We start from the raw sequence: 24,875 nt of genomic DNA on the forward strand, positions 1-24,875 counted from the left end.
GTTTTTTTTTTTTTTTTTTTTTTTTTTGCCAAATCGTGTGCCAGATATGGTTTGGCCTTTGCCATGCCTGAAATCATTTTATGTCCTAGCATGTTGTGTTATATTTAGGGAACTTGCTGTTAGATATTATGAAATGAAGTTTACTGAAAATATACCAAGCATTGTTTAATGTTTTAACTGGAAGAAGTCCTAAAGAATATCTGCTCCAGTCTCCTTGAACTCCAGGTCAGAATGTGGAAGCCCGGAGAGGTTCGGTGCCTGGCTCAGGTTCTCACAGAACCAACGCCTGGATGCGCTTATGGACACATGACCCTGTGTAGCACTCTTGGGTTTTCTGTTCTCTTTTAGGAATGGATAGTCTTTCTATCCACTCTAGTGAATCCTGAGGCTGCAAAGCATCCTCTGTTTTCTTAAAAGGCTTCATGAAATGTTCAAGGAAAAAAAGATAATTTTAATTATTATTTTGGAAATTAATTTTAAAACAAGCATGACAGTAGTTTAGGGAAGCAGTAGAGTGAGTATACAATCATAAAACATGTCAGAAATCACTGATGTCTGAGTGATTAAGAAATAGCCATACACTACCTATGGGCATTCTAGAAGTATTCACAATACTTCTTCAGACAAAGGGACCTCAAACAAGAAAATTTTAAAAACAAAACCAAACGCTACCACTTGCAATTCAATCTTCTTGGTTTCCTTTAACTTTTGATTGGCAAAGGAGTAGCATAGTGTAGCTCTGTGGGTTCCTGCCATAAACCGGTGCCTATAATCTTTTTGTTCTAATCCTGTGGGATCAGTATAAAAGGATATGTTAGTGGGAATGTAGCCAGTGCAAATAGTAGAAAGTAACCTGTTTTTCCATTGGTATCTGGCTGCTCTAAAATACGTGGGTTATTGCTTTAATTCTGCTTTGTCTCATTGTCCCTTCTGCACTAAGGGAGATAGCAAATACGTTTGTACAGTTTCAGTTCTTTAGCCTAGAGCATACAGAATTTAAGAACAGAGTCTTGGGTTGTGATATTATTTATATCTTGAAAAGGCCTATAACTGATTTCTGTTTTTATTTTCCTTGCCATGTGTCAGTCCTTCCTGCCACTCTATGTCTCCCCACCCCAACATGAAGCTCAAGACTCTGGAGATAATTTTTTTCCCTGAGGCTAGTGGAGTTGTGCTCATGTCTGAAAATTCTTCTGTCCCTAAGTGAGTGAGCAGCCCTCCACGTATGCCCCACTGTCCTTGGAGAATGACTTTAATCTTTGTACTTAAAGAGATCTCCTGTATCTTTTCTTCATTTTACCTGTTCAGAAATAGAAAACAAGACAGAAACCGTGAAATTACATAACGACAGTCTTCTATGGAGAACATTTTTTTTCCATCTAGGGGATCAAACCACCAAAGCGGTAGCACTGGGCTGGGTTGAAACACTACCAGATCTCACAGTGTCAGTTCTTCTGTGCTTTCAACACCTGTTCTGGCTCACCAGCCGACAGCCACACTCTGGCCTCAGCAAGGTCACTCACTTGAAGCGTGAGCCTTGGCCTCATTCCATAGTCGCAAACTGTACCTTGAACTAGCCAGCCATACCTGGTGCGTGACTTTGGTCCAGGGAGATCTGGGTAGGGTCTGGTGGTTACCTCTGACATCAGTCGGTTTCCTGCTCCAAGCACGTCCCCTGTGGAGGACAGATTCGTGGAGCTGTCTTTTACAGGTTTTGGGGCTCTGGGAAGGGGAGTGCCCCTGAGACCTCTGTTACCATTACCCACCCCACTTCCTCTCCCCCACTCCTTGGGTATGCACTGTGATGGCTTTTTCTCTCTCGGTGGACAAACAAAGCACAGGTGTGCAGTGGTTCTTCCTTTGGTGTCTTTTTTTTTTTTTTTTTTTTTTTTTTTTTTTTAATAAAGATCTATTTCCTTCTTGGTCATTAGTAGTCTTCTGTTTCTTTCCCTATTTTAAATATGTTTCCCTATCTTAGGCCAGTTGGTTTCTTCCATCATGACCACATTGAGTGCAGTTTAAAAGAGAAAGTATCTCCTCACCTCTGTTGCTCGAGACCTGGTGTAGCCATGTCACCTCATCTTTGATCTTGCCTTCTGTGTCTTGTCCTTGATGTTGGTCTCTGGATTTCTTTGTGGCCCCCAAGATTCAAGTGCCATAACTAACATGCTTTGTTTTACTCCCAACTAGCTCCCACAAGCTCCGGATTCGGAGAACTCCACAGAGGTGTGTGTTGCTCACCTATATTTGCAGTGACAGCAAATATGGGTGCTTCTCAGTTGTCTTGGTTGAATGTCTGAGCTGTTGTGGTGAAATTTCTGTCATGGTGGTAGGTGCAGGGGGAAGTCTTCTAGCCGGGCTGGGAACTGATGGTTTCTGTAATTGAGGAGGCTCTCAATGTAGAAAGTAAGTTCAGAGTTGCTGGGGCTAAACCAGAGCATGCCTCCCGTGAGGAGATGGGGCTCTCTGAGTGAAGGCTTTCACACAAAACTGTCTCAGTTGTAAAATACTCATTTGAGCAACTCCGGAATGTCAAGATCTTTCTCTTGTTCTACAGAACAGACTCTGTTCTGTACAGAGGTGATGCAAATTTGAAGTCCTGGATATTAACGCATGGTTTTGGTGAAAGCTACTAATAAAGTCATGGTTTCGCATTGCATTCTTTCTGTTCTTCCTGTTGCTAACTAAACTTGTTAAATGAAGCACTATAATTAATTAAGGCCTCTAAAATCATAGAGAAGCTTTTTGGAGAGACCTATTTCTAAGTATCAAAATTTACTTTCAGAAGCTCTACTAAAATCACGGGAGGGTAAAAGCATGAATGAAGTGTATCTCATTTGAGAAAAGTCTAATGAAGATCTTAAAAATAAAACAAACATTATCAAATTGCCAAGTTGCATTGCAGCTGCTTTACAATGATCAGTGTCTAACATGCTGATCAGAGCTCTTCACTGTTCACAGCTTTGATTAGAATGCTGTGAACCAGTGGGTTGGGGAGAGCTGAGGGGCCATATATGTGTGTCTGCTCAGAAGTGTATGCATTGATGTTCTGATGCATGTGCTGTGCAGTTATGCATGTATGAACCGTGAGGACTTGCCCTGTTGGTGTCTTGCATTATAACCCCTTTTGGGGTCCTGTAAAAATACATAATAGAGCATACGGCCAAAAAGTCAGAAACCTGCTCATTTAAATAGTGCATTAGGGTTGGGGGCAGGACAGCTGTTAAGCAGTATTCAAAGTAATTGAGCATTCGTAGGTGCCCGGGAAACATTTTAAAAGGCCTCCAATCCTTTTGTGTAACTCTTAGCTCAGTATGAGCTCTTGGTGTATTTCATTTGTGACTGATACTGAAGATGGTGTGTCTGCCTAGTGTTGTACTTAAAATGGAATCTCTGCGTGCTTAGCAGGAGCTTGAGCCGAGCCCCCCCCTGAGGCAACTGGAAGACCATAAAAGGGTACGTAGTCTTGGACTTTGGGACCTAATGACCATAAAGCCTCCCTCAGCCATGCACTGTAATACAAAGACAGCTTATGTTGGTGTTGATAGTGTTAAAGCACTGATTGGCTCAGGACCAATCACAGCCATTTGTATCAGTGAGGCTAACTGGTGAGTCCACCTATTATCTACCTACTTGGGCCACAGACCCTGCCAGTGTCCAAATGATGACCAGTAAGCTTTTCATGACCTCTCTTCTTTTTCTGTAGTGGCTCTCTAATTAGGTGAAGTCTTTAAAAAAAATTTTTTTTCTGTAAGTCACTGATTATCATTACAATTAATTTATAATAAGCAAAAGAAATTTAATAAAAAGTTCATAATTGTATTACTTGCTATAAAGGCAGCTAATGATATAACATTTCCTCTGCCCACTTTTTTTACGCAGGTGTGCATCATGTGCCAATGAACATTTTCTTTGTCCTTGGGATATTCTAAGTTTACGACTTCCATACCTTGCTGTTGTCATTTAATATTGTCTGTGATGCTTTTCTTTCAAAGTCTGAAAGTTAATAGCTCTATGAAGTTCCACAAATGAACAAGTGGTTTGTAATATTTTCCTCTGATGAGGAAATGAAGAAATGTGTACATCTCTGGGTAGATTCCTAGAAGGGGCATTCTTAGGCCAAAGCATAGATACTTTCTTTAGGTGCTCATTATGCATTGCTAAACCATTTTCTACAAGGCTTATCTATATCATGAGCATGCTGACCAATTCATGTTACTCATTTTGGGAAGATAAACCAGATATCCTGGATTTCTGAGTACTTATCATATGCCAGTGACCGTGCTAAGACTTTTACATATGTTAACTCATCAATTTAATTTTTGTTAGTGCTGACGTTGACTCAGTGACACAGTCTTCATCCCCCATTTCACATTAGGAAACTAAGACACAGGAAGATGGGGTATAACAAAGACTGCCTTGGAACTGTGGTCATCAGTGTCCTGGAGGATTTATGCCTGAGATAAATGGGTGGCCCATGCACCTTTGTTCTGCTCATAGTTCCCAGCCCCTGCCCAGTCCCACCACATCCCAAATTCTTTGCATTCTTTTGTGATTGTAATTTCTCAGGCTATGACCAAAGAGTAGTTCCTGTGGAGCTGGCATTTAGCCTTTCCCCTCCAGCATCCTGGATCTCTCTGGCAGTTAGTCAACCAAGAGCCCCTGTGCATTCCTGTGTTTTCCATACGTGCCTGTCCTTTAACAATTACCATGGGCCTTAGAAGTACCTGGTAAAGACCCAGAGCCATCCCTCATGCCCCACGTTCTCAGGAGTCAGAGTATTGAATGCTGCCTAAGGATGTAAGCTTTGGAATTAGAAAGAGGTTCAAGCCTTCCTGTGCCAAATCCTAGCTGTGTGATTTAAAGCAAGTGATTGACCCACCCTGTTCCTCAGTTTCTTCTGCTGTAAAATGAGGATACTAATTCTCCGCCCCTTAGGACTGTCCTACTGAGCTGTGCATGTGAAGCACTTAGCACGGTGGCTGGATTATGACAAGGAATATTAACTATTGTATTGTTACCTTGCAGACTGACACACTTCAATTGATTTGGTAGATGATAGTAGCAAAAGGAAGGTATTTTTAAACTGAGGCGTGACCTTAGTGCTGACTAAGGTGTGAAAGGCTCACCACTCATGTGAGAGGCTGATCTTTCCTGCAGCACACGGTTTTCAAGTGGCTGGAACCTAGGAAGCCAAAAAGGTCACTTTTTCTCTCCTGTTCGTATGTGGCAGTATTAACTCCTTAGTGCCTTGTTTGGCACTTGGCTCTGTCCCTATATATCATTAGCCACTTAGTCGAACTGATAGAAATGAAACTTGTTTGAACCAAACTGCAAGGTAGAAGCTTGATTCATTACTCCCGCCACTGAGTTACCATTTTCACTGTTCTAAGATGACACTTACTACCAAAGAAACTGTTGGCCTTTGCCTTTTCTCAGTCTTAGATTATAATGTGTGTGTGGAATTTCTTACCAGAGAAAAACATCTGATATCTGTTTGCATGCTATAGGTGTAAACTTCTGGAAAAAAATTAAAAAAAATTTTTAAAAGGGTTGCCTGGCCAAATGTTAAAATTGCAGAAATGACATTATTTGCAGAGTCTTTTTTTTTTTTTTCTTTTTTCCCTTTTCTTCAATCAGGTTTCTGATCTTAGTACGGTGCGAGAAGTCTTGTGCTCTTGAGTAATTTATATCATGATGATTAGGAAGGCTTTTGTCTGCAGATTTTAATTTTTCCTAAATTAAACCACTGGCTCAGAAAACAGAATTTTTCTCGAACCTAAGTTTTTACACTAGGGATTTGCATAACTTTTTATAATGTTGTCCATTTTCTTTTTCCCTTTTTACCTAAAAGTATCAGTCTTTATTCTTTCAGAAAAGGAATAAATCTCAACTTGTTAAAAAAAAAAAAAAAAAAAAAAAGGCAAGTCCCACATGCTCTATGGTTTTTTTTCCCTTGCAGCTTAAACTTTTTTGTGTGTGTGGAGAGAAGGTGAGGTGAATATGTGCCAAAAGCCTTATAATTAAGAAGGAAAAAAAAATAAAAGTTTGTAGGGTAGAATGTATGTGTGTGTGTTTTTCCATAATTAGCACATTTCATGATATTCTCTTATGGGGGAAAAATGTACCATTTGATGCATCAGTTGCTATGGTAACCGCTAGGGTTTTTCTGTGGAAGGAGAGACAAAATGGTAATGTGAGATCCCTTTGTAACTTCAGTTGGCATCCAGGCTGCATAAATGTGAAGTTCCTGTTCCTGGAGTCCACGTGTTCCCAGACGGCATGTGTTCCTTTCTTTACCTCCCGCTCGCTTGATTGCAAACTGACCATTGCCCTCAAGCTAAAGAGTGGAAAATCTGAGTTGCTCCTGCCTGAACTGGAATTGACTGTAAAGTCTATAGTTGACACTTCCTTTAAGACGTGTGTTTGTTGGTTGGTCGGTCATGGTCACCCTGCCTTTGACTTTGACAAGATACATCCAGATGCTTGCCAGGATGGTGACATTGGCTGTCTTTAGTGGTTGCAGCTCATAGGTCTCAGCCCAGCCATCTACCTCTCAGACAATGTTCCTGTGATGCCCAGAGGGATCCAGTTAGAGAATTAGATGGTTTACTGCCAACCATTTCCTATCATGGGAATTCAAAGACTGTATGTTACTGAAAGAAAATCAAACTGTACACCATTACGGTGAAAAAAAGGAAATCAAATTTAATCTCCAGTTACATTCAGCATGGAGGTAAACTTTTCTTTGCCCCTTTTCTTTCTGGGTTGGCTTCCATGAATGATCCTTTGAAATTTCTATTTCTCTCCTTTTATGAAGTCAGCCTTTCAAATCCCCGTGCTCTCAGCGACTGCGTTGGAGAGCATCTGTGTGTTTGTATTGGTGCTGGAGACGTAAACACCAGCAAAGCTATATCTTTATACCAAAGTGTGGTTTTCTGAGCCATTAAAGAATATTGTACCAAATGCAATCTATTTTAAAAGTACGTGAAAACCTCATAAATAGCTTCCCTATTGGAAGCCCTTTCAGAATTTTGTATTTACAGGCAGCCAAGGTGGGTGACAAGTCTCACGAGCTAATAGATGCACCCTCCTTTGCTGAACTACAGTGAGAGACCTATTTGTGGGTAGAAAGGAGAGAAGAAAATAGAGATTTTCCCATTTCCTGAACTCCTATTTATCCCATCCCAACTTGTCCCTGGAGTCTTTGACCAGCAGCCTGAATTAAGAAAGAAGAAAAACTTGGCAGTGTAGCCCTGGGACCTTAACGTGATTTTGACACTGAACTAAGGAGTTTTCTACCTTTCTCCTTTGTTCACTGGTCCCACGTGCCTCTGGCACCCCAGCCTCTCTGCCCCTCTCAGGGCCCTTCCTGCTCTCCCATCTGCTTCCTCCCATCTTATTTTTCAGACACCCCACTTGAAGTCTCCAGACCTATTCTTGGAGCTTATTCACAAATCACTTTAAATTCTACTGACTCGTGTTCCCATTGCACGGCTCTTCAGAAGAACTCTTGAGCCTCTATTTTAGACACCCGCTATATCTCAGCACCCTTCTGTCTGCTAGATGTCTCACTCACCTCTCCTGGTGAGGTGTCAGAGGAACTCCCATGTCTTACTACTTTGTCCCTGGGGAAGAGTCTGGGGGAGAACCATACAGCCTCTGACTTTCAGAAACTTCCAGACCAGGAGGCAGCCTGGGAATCATTTAACAGGACTGAACGTAGAATAGAGCTGAGAATGAATCCTGCTGCTCTGTGCTGTTTCGGGCTGCTTTGCTAATGTCCCCTAGTGTTAGGGAACAAATCATGGGTTTGTTTATTTATTTATTTATTTATTTGGTTGGAGTTGTGGGAGAGAGTTGTTCTGTCTTCTGTCCAAGGTTCCTTTGATAGTTATATTTTTTAAAACACAGTATTATGGAAATGTTCAAATATATATGAGAAGAACCAGAAGAGTTGGGAGAACCCGAGAATGCACATGCCTAACTTGGCTTCAACGACTATCAACTCGTGGTCGCTCTCATCTCATCTGTATCCGTACCTCTTGGCCTCCCTTATTATTTCAAAGCAAATGTCAAACTCATTTCATTCATGGTGCTTATTTTTTGATTGGCATGTCTGATATCTGCCCCTACATTATTTCCTATAGCATTATTTTTTCTTCACCACTCGACCCATTGACTATTTCTATAAGAAAGGCTTACTTTCAGCTCATTAAATCATGCAGTATTACTTTTATATCTTATTATTTTCTTACAATACTGGGAATAAACCCTATGTCTGGGGTAACATTTTCATATTGCTGTGTGAAAGGTGACCTGTAAAATTCTCATTTTGTCTGCGTTTTATTGGCTTACCCCAAAGGGACTTTTTTGTTTTTGTTATTGTTAGTTGCCCTTCAAAATTAATGTTCTGTGTTTATCACTGAGAGAGAGAAACTTCAGATATTTAATATTCTAGATTGCTGCTTTTTTTTAATGATGTGCTTTCCTGAGAAAATATTGAAGAAGTTAACTTCAGAGTTTCCAAGTGCTTTTATTAATAATTTATTTTTTCAGAGTGAAACTGAGCCAATTATAACTGAGTACCCCCATGTTTTTTGAGTATTAGTAGCTCAGTTATGCATTAAATTCAGAACCTGATTTCATTATCCTGTTTAAATTAAGGGTGAGGCGCTCAGGCAAATTTTGGTCAACCGTTACTATGGAAACATCAGACCTTCAGGAAGAAGAGAAAGCCTCACCAGCTTTGGCAATGGCCCGCTGTCACCAGGAGGACCCAGCAAGCCTGGGGGAGGAGGTAGGCTGTGTGGTGTGCTAATTAGCTGCACGTGTGAATTGAGTGTGCCACATGAGAGCTGTATGTTTCTCCTTAACAGGTTGAAACTAACAGATGAATTTGGGTGGCAAGTGTGTTTTCTAGCAACTTGTTTTGTCTTTGGTCTACCATCAAAGTGATATCTAAAAATATTTCCCTGCAGTTAGATGTTGGCTAAGTCTTTTGCCCCCCTTTCTAGTACAGCAACCCTCTGGATGATTTTTGAACGACTCAAGGATTTTACTGCCCATTTTCTTGTGCTCATGAGGATTCATTCTTCCCATTAAATAACAATGGTGTTAGCAGTAAGGATGGTGAAAGCTTCTCACTTTTTTTTTTTTATAATAATAAAAGGCGTGTAATAATGATTATACACCTACCGAGTGCCAAGGGCTCTCCCAAGCATTTGCCCTTCTTGTTTGCTCCTCCAGGTACCCCATTTTATAGCAGGCACTCTTGTTAGCCCTTTTTAAGAGAAAGAAAATGGAAGATTGTTAGTGACTTCTATAATTTGAACCTAAGTATATCTAATTCTAATGCCTATGCTGTGTCCCTCCCAAAATCTTAAGGGAGTTTACCTTAAAAAAAAAAAAAAAAAAGGAAAGAAAGAAAGAAAAGTCCCTATAAAATTGCTTTAAAAAAATCCTCAAAGAGGTTGCAAAACATTGTAAACACAGTTACAGGCAAAAGTTGGAAGAACGCTGAACTCAACTGTGGGTGTTGGTTTTGGTTTTAAGCCGGTGCGGGGTGGGGGCAGGAGTGCAGTGCTCACTGGAAGCACAGATGTGAGTTGACTGATTCCTTGTCTATAATGATGACTGTTACGCACTGTAGGTTTTGGGGACATGCTGTAGGTAGAACCAGAATACTCTGTGATTAATGCAGTTATCCTAGCCGTTTCTGGGAAGGGATTTTGAGTTTTTCACCAAACGAAAACTTGGAGCACACCTCACTTCATGGGACTGTACAGCTTTGGTGAAGATAGGTCTCAGAGTACCCCAGGAACAGGACCTTAGCATTTCATCTGCAATTTGAATTCTCAAGGGATTTCTCAAGAAGTTCCTCGCATAATATCTCAAAACTATTTCTCTTTACCTTCTGTAGTGGGGTCATTCCACAAAATATGTGAAGCCCTGGGTAGGCCTTATGAGAGTGTTTTAGAAATGCATCAGAGACTGTTTCTGCTTTAAAAAGCTATAAGAGAGAAGAGACACAACCCAATTTCTACTCTGCTTTATGGATATAATGGATCTAGGTAGTCAAAACAAGCAGTGCAAAGGAGGTGGCGTTTGAATTGAGGTCTGTGGAGAAGGACTGGCAGATGATTTTCTTCTCTCTGAAATCAATCGGTCCATGTCCCCATGTACATTAATGTTTCCGTTGTTGCCAATAGTAATGCAAGGCAAGTTATTATGTAGGCACTTTGTAAACACAGTTGGAATCCATTCCACTAAACGACCTAGGCCCTATCTGCTTAACTTTATTCATGTCATCTCAAGCTCAGTGGGGATAGGAATTTCATCTGTTTTCACTCTCCAGCCCCAGTTCTTGGCTCCATGCCAAGCACTGAGTAACTATTTATTGAATGAATGAATGAACAGATAAATTATGTGAAAGGTTGAGTTTGGGGCAAGAGTGGGTTTCTTAGAAACAGGGCTAAAGTGATTGTTATAGGCTGTATTTTTTTAGGAGTGTTCTAAGACATGTATAAGTTGGGTTTGTTTCTTGAACTCAAAAGTTGTTTTTTAATAATTCTTCACCAAGTCATTGTATTTTAATGTCAGGGAGCGTCTTGGCTGGATGGCTGTGGGTCTTTTGCTGGAAATACATCATTCCTCATCTTACCTACCTGCATTGAAATATCATCTCTCTTACAAGCTGGTGTCCTCCTCAAAGACAAGTGACTTCATCTCTGTGCTAATAATTAGTATCTTCTTTGTGGGGTCCTTAAGAAGGTTCTAATACTAATTGGAAGGAGCTAATACTGTTAAACCGTTCAGTGCATTAAATGTTGTTACATAGTAAGTATGCAGTACATGCTCTGATTGTGGTTAATAGGAGCAATGTTCCATCCTCCTAGGGGGAGGCTCTGGGTCCAGTTCCACGAGCAGGGGTGAGATGAGCCTGGCTGAGGTTCAGTGCCACCTCGACAAGGAGGGTGCCTCCAATCTGGTCATTGACCTCATCATGAACGCATCCAGTGACCGAGTGTTTCATGAAAGCATTCTCTTGGCCATCGCCCTCCTGGAAGGAGGCAACACCACCATACAGGTAAGAAGGCAGCTTGCTGCTGTGTGACATCCCTACTGAGAGGGAAGAGAATCTGTTTTGAGAGCCAGGCACCTGGGTGGTACCAAGGCTCTTTCTATGATGGACGGCTCATTCCTAGAGCACAAAATTCTGTGCTTATGAGAAGCAAATTCTACTGGTATCTTCCTCGGTCTTTCAGTCATAATTCAGAATTGGTTTCAAGACATGAGTTACATTTGAAAGCTGATAAACTGCTGAGGATGTGCAAAGAAAATCGATCCAAGATCTGGGGCATGGTGGGAAGTCCATAAATGTTTGTGCAATGAGTGATTGAATGAAGTATACTTACAGTTTTTATCCCAGATCATAGACAGTCCCCCTCAGAGGATGACCAAAAAGGAGTTTGGGCTGTGTGTGCTGTTTAGATTTAATTTTTCTATCTATAGACACTGCAGTTACTGCTCGGTATCAATTTCTCTACCTTTCAAGTGAAAAGTTCGATAAAACCACTTGAACTAATAACACCAATTTGAACTAATAGGGAAGAGTCAGGCTAGATTAGTCAAAGATGCATAGATGATTTTTTTTGGTAGCCAGATAGGATATATATTTTAAAACAGTAATAAAAGCTTGAAAGAATTCTTGTCAGAAGTCCTTCATGAAGCAATTTTAGTGAATTTAAGAATATGTTTATAATTTTCATTTCAAAATGCCAATTGAATATATTTCTTTAAATATTTTCTCATCCTGTTCTTCATGCAATCTTCCCTCTTTGTCAGGTCTTGAATAAGGGTTTACTTAGCTGTCTGTGTGGGCACACCTACATTTCGATAAGCTTGATTGAGATGTAATTAACACATCATAAACTTCATTCACCCTGATGTGTATATTTGACTTGACATTAAATTCTCGGGCCCGAACTTAAATTCAGAATCTGGATGAATGGAGTCATGGATCTCAGTGTAGACGAGAAGAGGCTAGCTAGGTTCCTGTGGGTAGGTTTGCCCTGGGTCAGGTTACATTTCTCAGTGCTCCCTCTCCCAGGCGCCCTGCCCCTTACACGAGCTGCACAGCCGCCCGTGAGGGCCCTGCCTTCTCGCACTTCAATCCCAGCTGGCCCTCACACACACTTGTGAAGTTCATTGTTAGGCACTGCCCTCAGTGGAGACTTCTGCTGGTGGCAGAGTCCACTTCATGCCCGAGTCATCGCTTTGGCGCCAGAGCCATGACACATTGGGATGGCTGTTTGATTTTGTCACATGAGAGTCTGACCGTGAGCACGAATGGATCCTGTGGTCCTTCTCATCATTAAGATGTGGCCCACCCGCTACCGTGTCAGAACAGAAGCCATGCTCAGACATTCCATGTCTTTCAGCCACAGGATTTCCAGTGACTAGATCATTTGAACTAAACGTTTATCGAGCACCCTGTAGGTACACAGTGCTTTAGTAGGGACTATAAGGCCGTGGTTTCTAGAAAGAGGAGCCAGTTGGTCTCTGAGAATTTTCTCTAGGCATAGCCAAGTATGAAAAATGAAGGCAGTGTGGTGAGTTTTTCATAAATCACATGTATTCAGTTTGAAGGTCCATCTTGCCATTTTATTTCTGGTATTATGTCGTCTCCAGTGTCTTTGCTTTAATGAAAAGATTTTGATAGCAGATGACAATTTTTTTCTTCTTTGTTGATTAAAGAAGTGGGAAACAGTACATTATTCCTTCCACTTCCCAGTTTTCTTTTAAAGCTTTAGTAATTAGAGAAATCCTAGAATCCTAGAAGCCTGGTCTTCAAGAAATTGAAAAGTCCAGCAAGAATATAAGAATGTAAACACATGCACGTAGGAAGCTCTGTCTCAAGGTTAATGGTAATGCCATCCAAAAGGTAACAATGATAATGTGGAACCACCAAGAAAGAAGTAACATCGGTGTGAGGAGTCCATGGAAGGTTTTTTGATGAGATTGGTTTTGAATGATGGCTGTGGATCTGAAAGGTGGAAACTGGGTACGGATCTGCAGCATGGGGCGGCTGCATTGTGCTGCTTGGGAGAGAAGAGGAAGCCCAGGAAGTGCAAGAGTGGTAAGGGTGCTGGCAGAACAGGAATGGGGTGCCTCGGACTGAGCGGAGCCGGAGTAGGGCAGTGAATGGGGACTGGCAGCGGGAGAGTTTGTACACAATAGCAGGGCAGGCCTTCAAAGGGCTGTGGAGCTGCAATTTAGGGCTATAAATCTGGCAGTGTAGGACAGATGAGTTAAGGAAAGTAAGGTCCAGAAGGAGGCATCCCAGTAATTAAAAGCTAATTAGCAGTAATTTAGGGGAGAGCTAATGAGAACCTAAACTGAAAATAATTCTGTGATAAAATTGGCCATAATTTGGGAGAAGATATTTTCTAGGAGGGGCCCAGGGGAACTTTTGGGGGTGCTGGAGGTATTTATGGTTTCATGGGTACCTACCTGTTTCAAACTCAGTGACGCATACAGTAGAAATTGGTATACTTTATTGTATGTAAGTTATACCTCAGTAGAAAAGAAAAAATGAGGAGAAAAAGAGATACTGAACCTAGGGGTCCAAGAGGGTCAGGGACAGGCTATCATGAGTGCAGACTCTCTAACACTCCCTGCTTGAGGCTAGAGCCTACACCCGTTGATAGTTCATAAACATTGGCCAAAATGGCGCCTCAACGGATGTTGGAGATGAGAAGGTCAGAGGTCCCACTTGGCTCTTTGAGGCTTTAAAGAGTCTGGATGATGAGACGCGTGAAGGCACCATTAATTAAGGAATAATGAAGCATGGAAAGGACTCGCGGGGGCTGAGGACCGCCGGCGCTAAGGCTGGCTGGCAAGATGAAGTCTGAGGTTCTGGCAGGATGCCGTGTTTTTCACAGTGTACCCCTGATGGTGATGGCAAGGCACACAGAAGCTGTTTTTCCTTCAAGTTCTTTATCTTGTAAAGTAATTATGAATATTAGTTTCATGTTTTCACACATTTATTACTCATATGCTCAGGCACCAGATGAAATGCCACAATAGAGTTCCAGTAGTTCAGCCTCATAGGGAGTGGAGAGGTTTTTCTCTTAAGGCAGCCAGCGTGCCCTGAGTGGTGAGCCAGGGTGGGAGGACATAGCACTGAGGGCACGTGTGCTCGCTCTTTCTTTCTCCCTGTCTCTGGTCCCCCCTACCCCACACCCCTTCGGTGACCTCAGAGGGTGGAGGGGGGAATGTAGGCACTGCTTCAGTAGAGACCTGTGGTTCCAGGAAAATTCATTCTAGCCCAGAGTTGAATGGTGAGATCTCCCTTGGCCCCAAGCTTCTCTTTCTCTGGAGAAAATGACGGGAACTCAGCTTGTGTATGGAGCCAGTTAAGGACAGGAACCTTGAAGCCCAAGGGAGAGTGATGTAAAATTTCATCCTGCTTTAGAGAAGCTGGTCTGAAGTAGTGCATGACCAGCTGGGAAGTGAGTCTGAGTTGAGTTAAAGCTGCCTTTGTGACTATTAATGATTGCTGAAATGCTGTAATCCATTAAAGGCAGGGTCAGTTCCAGCCGGAACTCTGTGCCCATTATCACTTCCTGGTCAGATTGTCCTGTTATGGTCTTAGGAAGGGAAATTGGTCTCAGGTCAGGTGGGCTCCCATAGAGGATTGTTGCTTAGTGACAGGCGGTAGAAGGGGCGATCACAGAGAAGCATGAAGGGCTACAGGCTTCTAAAACCATGTTGCCTATCCAGGAAGAGGGCTACAGAAGGACCCTTCTGCTTATGAGTACCTCATCCTAGGATCTGGGACATGCTTTACATGAAGAAGGACAATGAGACTGACCTTCCAGTCTGGGTCTGTGTGGGATTAAGGAAGTTATTCCTGGGTTTTTGTTCCTGTTCTGTTGAGTGTGAGGCACAAGTATGGACCTCTGGGACCCTTGTCGGTATGAATCAGAACTTTCAAACAGTTACTGGATGTTTTCCCAGGAATTCCTAGGACCTGGTAGCGATGGTTGGCTGGTTCCATTTCTGAAGTTTCCCTTGGCTTGTGAAAATAATTATTAAAACTATGATGATTGGACAAACTCCAGGTGAGCCATACAATGGAATATCTCTCAGCAATAAAAAAGAGCAAAGTATTGATAAATACAGTGGCTTGGATGCAACTCAGAGGCATTATGCTGAGTAGAAGGAGCCAATCTCAAAAGGAGACATACTGTGTGCTTCTGATTATATGACATTCTCAAAAGGACAAGACTGTAGCCATGAAGGACATATCAGTGTTTGCCAGGATTAGGGATGAGGGGACAATTGGACTGTAACGGCCTAGCACAAGGGAGTTTTTTGTGTGATGACGCCATTGTTTGTCCTGCTTTTGGTGGTGGCCATAAGAGTCTATCCATCTGTGAAAAATCTGTGGAACTGTATACCCAAAAAAGTCAGTTTTACTGTATAACTATATAACAAAAGTAAAAACTTTTTGTAAAAAAGTTTTTAAAAGTTTTTTTTTAAAAAGTAAAAACATAATGATGACGATAATGGCCAATTAAGTGCTAACTGTGAGCCAGGAACTGTGCTCCAGTGTGTGTCTTGTATCATCTTATTTAATCCCCACACTCTCTAGAGGAGGCAGGTGCTGTAATTACTGCTTTTTACCAAGGAGGATACTAAAGTGAAAAATCACTAAGGAACTTGCCCCAGATCATATAGTCAATAGGTAGCCGAGCCAAGAGTGGAACCAGAGCAGCTTGGCTCTATGAACACCTCCTTGCCTGTGATGGCTTCATTCTGTGGGATGATGGTAATGACCAGAGGAAGAATAGTAGGTGCTTTATAAAGAAAGATGACTTGCTCCTTCCTACAAGGTCAGTCCTTGTTATCTTCAGAGACAGAGGTCTCGGTGGGCCAGGGATGGGTCCATGGCTGCGGAGCTCAGTAGAGCAGACAGCAGGTCTAGCATCCATTCTCCCTGGGCTCGGACACTTGCTGTTGATGAAGTCCTTCCACTCAGCTGTCTCATTTGAGTGTCCAGTTGTGCTAGGAGCTGTGCCAGCCACGTGTGGCCCCCATCGTAGCCATGAGGAGACTGAAGCTCCATGGGGGCTCTGACTCACTCAGAGCTACAGAACTAGACCAAATAGCGTGTGCCTCTTATCTCCTCCCGCTTCTCACCCCCCCTCCCATTTTAGTTCCATTGCTTAGCAGCACCCTCCGCCTGGTGTGGCTTGAAGCAGTGGCCATTCTGACACCTGTCACATTCTGGGGGCTTTGGCTCAGCTGGGCAGCTCTTCTGCTCCTTGTGATCTTGGCACGGGCTCAGTTGGGTCATCGGCTGTGGTGGCCACCTGTGTGGCTGTGGCGCTTGGTGTTGGCTCTCAGCTGGGAACTCAGTGAGGGCTGCCACCCAGATTGCCACGGTTCTCCTCCACATGGACTTTCCATGTCACTTGGAATTCTTAGAGCATGGTGGTTGGGTTCTAAGTAGTGTTTGAAGAAGCAGAGAGTGGAGGCTACAAATCCTTTTAAGTCCTGGGCTGAGGGGGATTACTAGAATGTCACTTCTGCCATATTCTTTTGGTCAAAGGCAGTCACAGGTCAGCCCAACTTCAGAGGGAGGGGAGAAAAACCACCTCTGGTTGAGAGGAGGGTATATGCATAAAAGTAGGGAATTATGGGGGGATGGACAGGTTTGGAGACTGGCTCCGCCCCTCATTATAATTGATTGAGCATCTACCATTTTGACCCCTGAGATGAGTGCTAAAGTTTCAAAAAGAGGGAAACACCGTTGTCTGTCCTGGGAGCTTTGTTTTCCCAGAAAATTCAATCCCATCTTGCAGAAGTAACGCTCATGTTGTTCCTCTTTGGAGCGATCTGTGAATATTCAGCCTAGTCCTGAGGATAAAGTCACTGGGGCCTGTAGCTCTCCAAAAGTTATGAATTTCACTGCGCAGACCTTGGATGATTCAATTATGGGAATCCAAAAATAAAGACACGTAGTGCTTGCTAGGGACCCTCACGGAGGGAGTTTGCTCCCTTACTCTGCAACCCTGTTATCTGTCACATCAGCACCTAAAGCCCTGAAATGACAGGAAGCCAAATTTAGGATATTTCCCAGCCTGGCATAATGGGATCCTAGCGACAGTGCCCTCAAGTCTTCTAGCATCTTCCATCTGTGCCTTGGCTTATCTGAGGTAGATCTAACCTCCAAAAGTCCTCCTCCCTGGGTGCCATCGCAGCAGCTTGGACTTCATGGTGACCGAATCCTCTGCTTATAGGAACAAGGAGATGATACCACCGCCCTTGGGCTCTGCAAGGGGTACTGACACGCTGCCCAGCCATAGAATCGAGCTTCACTTTGAGCAACCCCTGCTTTTCCTCCCCACTCTGGTTTCACCCCCTTCCTGCCAGCCCTCAGAAGGAATCTTTCCTTTCTGCTTGGTGTTTTGTAGCAAGTGGAAAACTATAAAATAAGCATTTGCTTATGAATTAATTTTTGGCACACGCAGGCTCAGCAAGCCTTACAGCACTTGCATATCCCTCCTTCGAGTCCTTGCCAACTTCTGTGTTCCTTCCTCCGGAGACGTTCCCACCAGTACCCGGGGGAAGTTCCCTCTGCTTCCTATTCCCTGCAGGAGAGTAGAGGCTGTCCTCACCTGGAGAAGAGGAGGGGAGTAAGGTATATCTTTGGACATTATCTTGTGTTTTGGTTTTTTGGTTTTTTTTTTTTTTAGGAAATACAGATGTTCAGAGATGTATGTGTTGACAGGACCATAGAGATCCTCATAGCAAATGAAAGGGACAGACATAACACAAAATTTTTTTGGACTAATTGCTTCCGGTTGCAGAAGCACAGTGAATTTGATGTATCAAATGGTTGCCCACAGCTATTCCTATGCCAAGTCTAGCCTACAGACACACCCAGAAAGGGCTTTCTTTTCTGCACGTACACAGCTGGAGATGGAAAATGTGAGAAGTGCTCCATCCGGAAACTGGCTTGCAAATTCATCCTAGAGAGATCCCTAGTCCTTGGGACCTTTTCCCCACAACACACTTTTTTTTTTTTTTTTTTTTGGTTTGGCTTAAGAAATCAGCCCAAGAGCCAGTATTAGATAAGCATTCTCCCACCCCTTCCAGAAGAAGTCACCAGAAGAGCACGTCGGAGAAACATGTTGGTCTGGTTGCCTCTGACCCCGGTTCGCAGAGATATGGAGCCAGAGAGGGTGCTCTGATTTGCGTTTGCTGGAAACGGAAGGCGGGTTTGTGAGGAAGAGCAGCCTTGGTTTGACAGGACACTCACCCTTAGAAGGAGGAGGAGATTGGTGTGTGAGCAAGTTACGTAAAAGGGTGTTGTTTTTGGCAGGGAAGAGAGAAATGAGTCATTTCTGAGTGGTGTTTTCTGACCTCAGGTTTTATCCATATGGGAAATGAGTGTGGCCTGCTGCAGTCTGAAGACTGCTCTGCACCCCACCTCCCACCCCAGTGTGGGGGGTTTGGGAGCCATTGGAATTGAAATAAGAGGGAGGCAGGTGGCTTCTCCCCAGAAGGCTTCCCTGGACGCTCAGCCCTTCAGTTAAAGCTAGGAAGGGTCTGAACGGCTTCCTTTGAGAGTTGGTGGCAAAGGGTCAGAGACTTTGGGGACACCACCTAGAAGGGAAGCCTATGACGTAGGTAGGCGCTTGGCCTCTAGAGGGGAAACACCTGTGTTGGAATCCCAGCCCTGCCCGTGGTGAGTAGGGTGACCTTGGACCCTCTCAGGATGCTTTGAAACTCTCAGCTTTCTCATCTGTAAAATAAGAGTTAGAAAAACTAAGTCCCTTCCTCATGGAGCTGTTGGAAGGATAAAACAGCGGGACATAGGGGTGAAGCGCCTGCCCCAGTAGACACTGCACACCTATGAGCTGCTGTCACGGGGACTGGTCGTTTGGAATGAGGAAGATCCGGGTTCGAGCACTGTTTCTGCCACGTCCCTCTTGAGCACCTGCGGTAAAGTCCTTGACCTCTGTCAGCATGGTAGCCAACTGGAGCGCGGGACAGTGGCAATGTCCCCCTCACAGGGCTCACGGGAGAGTTAGATAAGGTGACTCACAGAAGGTGCCTCATGCAGTTGCCACGGTTGTAGAAAGATCTCAAAATTGGTGATTATTTTTATGAATAAATGTTTTTTATTTAGAAAATGGACTTCAGGGGCACCTGAAGGCTCAGTTGGTTGAGGTCCTGACTCTTGATTTTGGCTCAGGTCATGATCTCAGGGTCGTGGGATTCAGCTCCACGCATATTGGGGAGTTTCCTTGAGATTCAATCTCTCCTCCTCCCACCCCCGCACTCTCGTGTTCACGCTCCCTCTCAAATAACAAATCTTTTTTAAAAATAGACTTCATTTTTTAAAATAGGTTTCTTCTCAAGAAGTTGAATTCTAAGCTTTTGCTTCTGTCTAGTGGTTTATGATCCAGTGGGCCTAGGAGATGCTCTATTTTACCTTGTTTTCATCCTCAGTTCACCTAAATCCCACTGATGATATATTTGAAATGATGTTAGTGGTCCAGAAGGTTGGAACTTCTGTGCCTTGAGCACTTGTTACTTATAGTGACAGACATTCTGGGTGAGGCGGAAAGTGAAGGGCAGAGTCCAGTCCAGTCACTCTGTGGTTTTAAGTGCTCCCTGACCCAGGTCTTTACTCTGTGGTTTTAAGTGCTCCCTGACCCAGGTCTTTACTTTCCTTCCCTTTTTTGGTTTTGCCGGGGGGGGGGGGGGGGGTCTAATAATTACTTTGACATATGTACCTTACCCTTTTACCATTCTTCTCCATTCCCAAGAAACTGGTGTGTCACCGAACAAATGTCTTTTAAGATTTTTGGTCTCAAAATTCATTGCATTTTTTTTTTTTTATTTTTTTCGATCCCAGGACTCTGGGATCATGACCTGAGCCGAAGGCAGAGGCTTTAACCCACTGAGCCACCCAGGCGCCCCAAAATTCATTGCATTTTTTAAGATTTTATTTATTTGTCAGAGAGAGAGGGAGCACAAACAGGGGGATTGGCAGGCAGAGGGAGAAGCAGGGTCCCTACAGAGGAGGGAGCTGGATGTGGGACTTGATCCCAGGACCCTGGGATCATGACCTGAGACCGAGGCAGACACTTCACTGACTAATCCACCCACGCCCCCAAAATTCAGGTTTTGATAGAAACTCAACATTTAAAGATGGTTACCATGCTTGGGAACATAAGACATGAATGACTCTCCTAAAAAAGGAAAGTGACCCCTCACACAGCACAATCCTGGTCATGGCATCTCTCCAAGCGATGGTGAGCACTGGAGAAGGCATGTGCCTCTTGGCTTCGTTTTGTAGTTCGGGGCAAGAAATGACTGCAGGACTTGTCAGCACATATGTTTGTGGCTTGTCCTCATTTGGGTATGAGAAGCACAGTCCTGTTGAGTTGCACCCTGGCTCATGATTTTAAAGGAATTGGAGACCCAGTATTATTTTTCTTTTTTCCTGAATAGTAAAACCAACAATTTAGGCAGAAGCGGGCAGATCCATATATCTGTTCTTCTGGCCTTCCATGAGAAGACTGAATTTATCAGGGGTTATTGAGAGATCTTTGGAAGCAGAATGTTTATCTCTTTCCCTTGTGCAAAACCTAGAAGCAGGAGTTGGTATCTAAGAGGTGTCTTCAAAGGAATTCTCAGGTTTTCCGTGGTCTTTAAAGAGCAGAAAAAAATGTCAGAGAAGACTTGGAAAACATTATATCTTGAAACATCATTTCATTTTATCCTATTAAATCCGCAACAAGCCCAGATTTTCCTTCTTTCTTTCTCTTCCTTTAGGGCTAGCCAGAGGTCTGTGCTCTTCCTCACTTTCCTTAGTGACTTCTAAGGAGGGAATGCTGCTTACCAACTTCCCGGCTGACACCACAGTCTCCTCGGTTGGCTTGTGATGTGTTAGTCCAGGGCTTGGCAAACTATAGCCAGTAGGTCAAATCCAGTCTATGGCCTGCTTTTGTAAATAAAGTTTTATTGGAACACAGCCATGCTTATTCCTTTAGTATTATCTCTGGCTGCTTTCATGCCATGAGGGCAGAGTTGAATAGTTGCAACAGAGACTGTATAGCCTGCAAAGCCTAGAATATTTACCATTTGGCCCTTTATGGAAATCTCTGCCAACTCCTATGCTTGTTGAATCTTCACTATCTAAATATTAATCTGTGGGAGGGAAAGAACCATGTCTTTTCCTCTTTGTTCTGTGCTCTTCATTTTCCGGTATGCAACAATGGGTTTTTAGTAAATATTCACCAGATGACCCATATGCTAAGTCCCAAGATATTTTGGCCACTCATTCGCCTAATAAATAGGAATTCAGAGAAAGAGAGGTTTCTACTTTTTCTTTCCTTTCTTTCTTTTTTTTTTTTCCCCCTCCCAGGGCGGGTAATGGTCTGCAGGGGCATTGGGATTGTGTTTTAGAAGACTTTTTTTTCCTAGAGGTGATCTTTTTCCTTCACTGTCTCTATTCAGATATATTCCACTACCCCTGTTTGTCCCCTTTCAACACAGATCTGGAATGCAGACTAAAGCAGCTCTTTCCTGTGGGGATTTGGCCTTGTGGCTCAAGAGTCCAGATACCTGGGATTGCAGGTTTTTCATCTGTAAGCCCTCTCTGACCATCCTGCCTCAGACCACCACATTTTAAATTAGTCACTTCTTTATGGCCCAGTGCTCTGCTATTTCTGTACCTCCTACAAAGGTTTCCTACTGGCCTCGGGGCATTTAGTTAACATTAAAACGTCTGAAATGTTGGAGCCTGGGCTCCAGCCTGTTTGTCTTTTTCTCCAAACTTCCTGGGTGACCTCATCTACTCCCATGGCTTCCAGCTACCGTTCATGCCCGCAACTCCCAAAGGTGTAGCTCCTGACTCCACCCCTTTGCTGATTTCTAGATTTCTGTTCAAATCTCTGTTGGCATCCCTACCTGTGTTAATTCTAGGTTAGGATGACCTCGGGTGCACCTGTCACCCCTGCTGCTCTGCCCCATTTGCCCTCTTGTATTCCACGCGCTGGCCAACGGGCTCACCAGCAGCCCTCCTTTCCCCAGGGGAGATACCTGGATGTCTCTGGCCTCTTTCCTCTTCTGCTATTCATCAGGAGCTCATTCAGTGTCCACTCCACCTCCCAGTAATTTAATGGTCAGTTAGGACTTGTAATGAGCCAGACAGTTGGCACCTTGAGGTTAAATGACATGACGATATTGGCCCCACTAGGGTCAGGGGAGCTGGGGTTTGAAATGAGGCACTCCGGCTTCAGAATTCCTACTACTGACCACCATGCTATACCGCCTGCCAGCATGGGACTGTCTGAGTTCTGAGCCTGATTCTTTCTCACCTGGATAACTGGGATAGCCTCTTAGAGGCCTCCCAGCCTCTGGGCATTTCCTACTTCCATGCTGCTGTCAGTGATATCCCCCAAACAGAAACTTGACCACTTCATTTCCTGTCTTTTTTTTTTTTTAAGGTTTTATTTATTTATTTGACACACAGAGAGAAACAGAGAGAGCAGGAACACAAGCAGGGAGAGGGAGAAGCAGGCTTCCTGCTGAACAGGGAGACTGACACGGGACTCGATCCCAGGACCGTGGGATCATGACCTGAGCTGAAGACAGACGCTTAACAACTGATCCACGGAGGCGCCCCTCATTTCCTGTCTCAACAGCCTAATGCAGATGCTGGAGTTCACTGCCACTATGATGAAATCCAGTGGCGCCCTGCATGGTCTGGCCCTGCCTGGGTTTCCCTACCCACACTGCTACTCTCTTGTCCTGCAGCCGCATCTGTTCCTTTGCCAGTCCCTTCTGTGTACTCAGATGCCTCTGCTCCGTGTGGGACAGGCCCTGTTTCCCTCTGCCTGGAATACTTCCCAAGCCCTGTCTGAAATGTCTCCTGTTCTGGAAACTTTGTCTTGATCCCCTGAGGCAGAGGAGTAGTGATCCCCATGTCTGGGCTGTTCATTCACTAGAGCAGTCACTGCCCTTGAAGTGGAGGTTCAGTGTAGGACCCGAGGGAACAGAAACCAAGTTTGTCTTCAACCCCAAGTTCCGTAGAAAAGTCCCCGTGTGTGTGAGGTGAAGGGAACTCGGTCTGTACAAAACGTATCAGTGGAGAGAATCCTACCCTGTAGGGTCCTTCTGAGAACTAGATGAGATGTATGGAAAATGCTCAGCTCAGCAGGCTGCTTGACACATTGTAATTGCTCATGGTTACTTTTTGGTTGTACATTTTTCTCTCTGCTCGCCCCCCCAGGAATGTAATTTCTCCCAGGATCCAGCCTCTGTCTCACTCCTCAGCATCGGCACCCTGGTGGGTGCTCATTAAATATTCTAAGCATTCACTGAAGGAATACAAGTTCTGACCCTCTGTGGCCATCGTAATACTCTAGCCTTATTGTCCTTTTTTGAATAAAAGTATTAGGATATGAAAATTTGTGGTTAGTGGTTGTAACAACTATAAAGGGCCCCCCTTCTTTAGGGGTGGAAGGGAGTTAAGTTTAGCTGAGTTCACGGGCAATACATCATGTGAATTTGGAGGATTATCCTTATGGTGCCAGGAGCACTCGGGGTCTATTTCTTCTTCTTCTTAATAACTGCAGTGTTAGGAATAATGAAGACCAGAATCTGAATGTTCGTGTTTCAGGAGTGAGGCCACAGGTCTTCTCTGCATGATCTCATTTAGTCTTTATGGTGATCCTGTGTGGGTCGGTGCTGCCATGACCCTTTTTTTGTTAAAGGGGAAATAAAGGATCCAGGAGGTCAAGTTACTTGCTCAGGGTCACTGAGCTAGCTGGTAATTGTGTCCGGGTTTATTTCCTGCCACAGCCTGAGGTCTCAGCCCTCTGCGTTGCTGCCTCCCCATATAAGAAGTCTGAGAAGACTCCATTAATTTCCTTGGCACAAAGGTGGCCCACATCCCCTCCCTGGCTGGGAACCAAGAAAGGGCTATGGACCCCTTTCGAGGACCTGGCCTCTGTTGATCAGGCAAAGTGGTATTTGTGGCTTCATCTCGCTTGGTCTTTTGGCGGATGGACTCTTTGTGGAGAGTGCGATGCCTTCCGAATACAGCACAAGACAGTTCATGTGGCTGGTGTCTGTGCTTTGGTTATAATATTGGCCTGTGAACGACAGAGAAGGAAACCGTGAAAGTCTTTCTCTTTCAGGCTTGCTGTCTTGTTTGCCAAATAAAAACTCTCAAGTGCCGTACGTGCTGCCTCACCTCCAGCAAGCTCCAAGTTCCCAGGTCTACGAAAGTTAATGATGAGGAAACTCGCTTGCATAACTTCCTCTCTGTGGAGACAGAGGCGGCTCGTTTAATTAGGGCTTCTATGAAAGTTTGGATGACATTATTAACAATTTGGGGGTTTTACTTGCATCGAAGGAAGAAGCACATGCCCTCTGGCATAATGTGAGGCATGTTAGCGCTCAATTTTTACTCATTTTGCACAGAGAGGCTCAGTACACTGAATTCTCCCCATATTTGAGTCTTTGGTTAGTTGAAGAATATTCATTTTGGGGGGAATAAAAAGGAAGAGTTCCCATTCTAGGGCAGGAGCTGTGCATGGTGCTGTTATGTACTTTATCTGGGCTAGATCGGATAGCTCCAGTTACAGAGGAGGAAGGGGAAGCTCAGAAGACCCAGAGTTCGGGCACCTGGGAGGTTCAATCAGTTAAGCGTCTGCCTTTGGCTCAGGTCATGATCTCTGGTCCTGGGATCGAGTCCCGTGTCAGTTTCCCTGCCACTCCTGACTGCTTGTTATGTGCTTGCTTTCTCTCTCTCTCTGACAAATTTTTTAAAAAATTTT

General features: G+C 43.9%; 1 protein-coding gene across 2 annotated transcripts in view; it reads left to right on the top strand.

Moving 5' to 3' along the window:
- The window catches only part of LOC111144005 (inositol 1,4,5-trisphosphate receptor type 1), a 330,013-nt gene that overhangs the window by 213,295 nt on the left and 91,843 nt on the right, over positions 1–24,875 (top strand). For both annotated transcript variants that reach the window (XM_022498062.1, XM_022498063.1), the window contains exons 40-41: positions 8,668–8,800; positions 10,899–11,089. In XM_022498062.1, the coding sequence (XP_022353770.1) occupies positions 8,668–8,800; positions 10,899–11,089 (324 nt within the window). The remainder of the gene's footprint in view (positions 1–8,667; positions 8,801–10,898; positions 11,090–24,875) is intronic.

The sequence above is a fragment of the Enhydra lutris genome, unplaced genomic scaffold, assembly GCF_002288905.1.
Source record: "Enhydra lutris kenyoni isolate GAN:26980312 unplaced genomic scaffold, ASM228890v2 scaffoldscaffold10, whole genome shotgun sequence".
Lineage (NCBI taxonomy): Eukaryota > Metazoa > Chordata > Mammalia > Carnivora > Mustelidae > Enhydra > Enhydra lutris.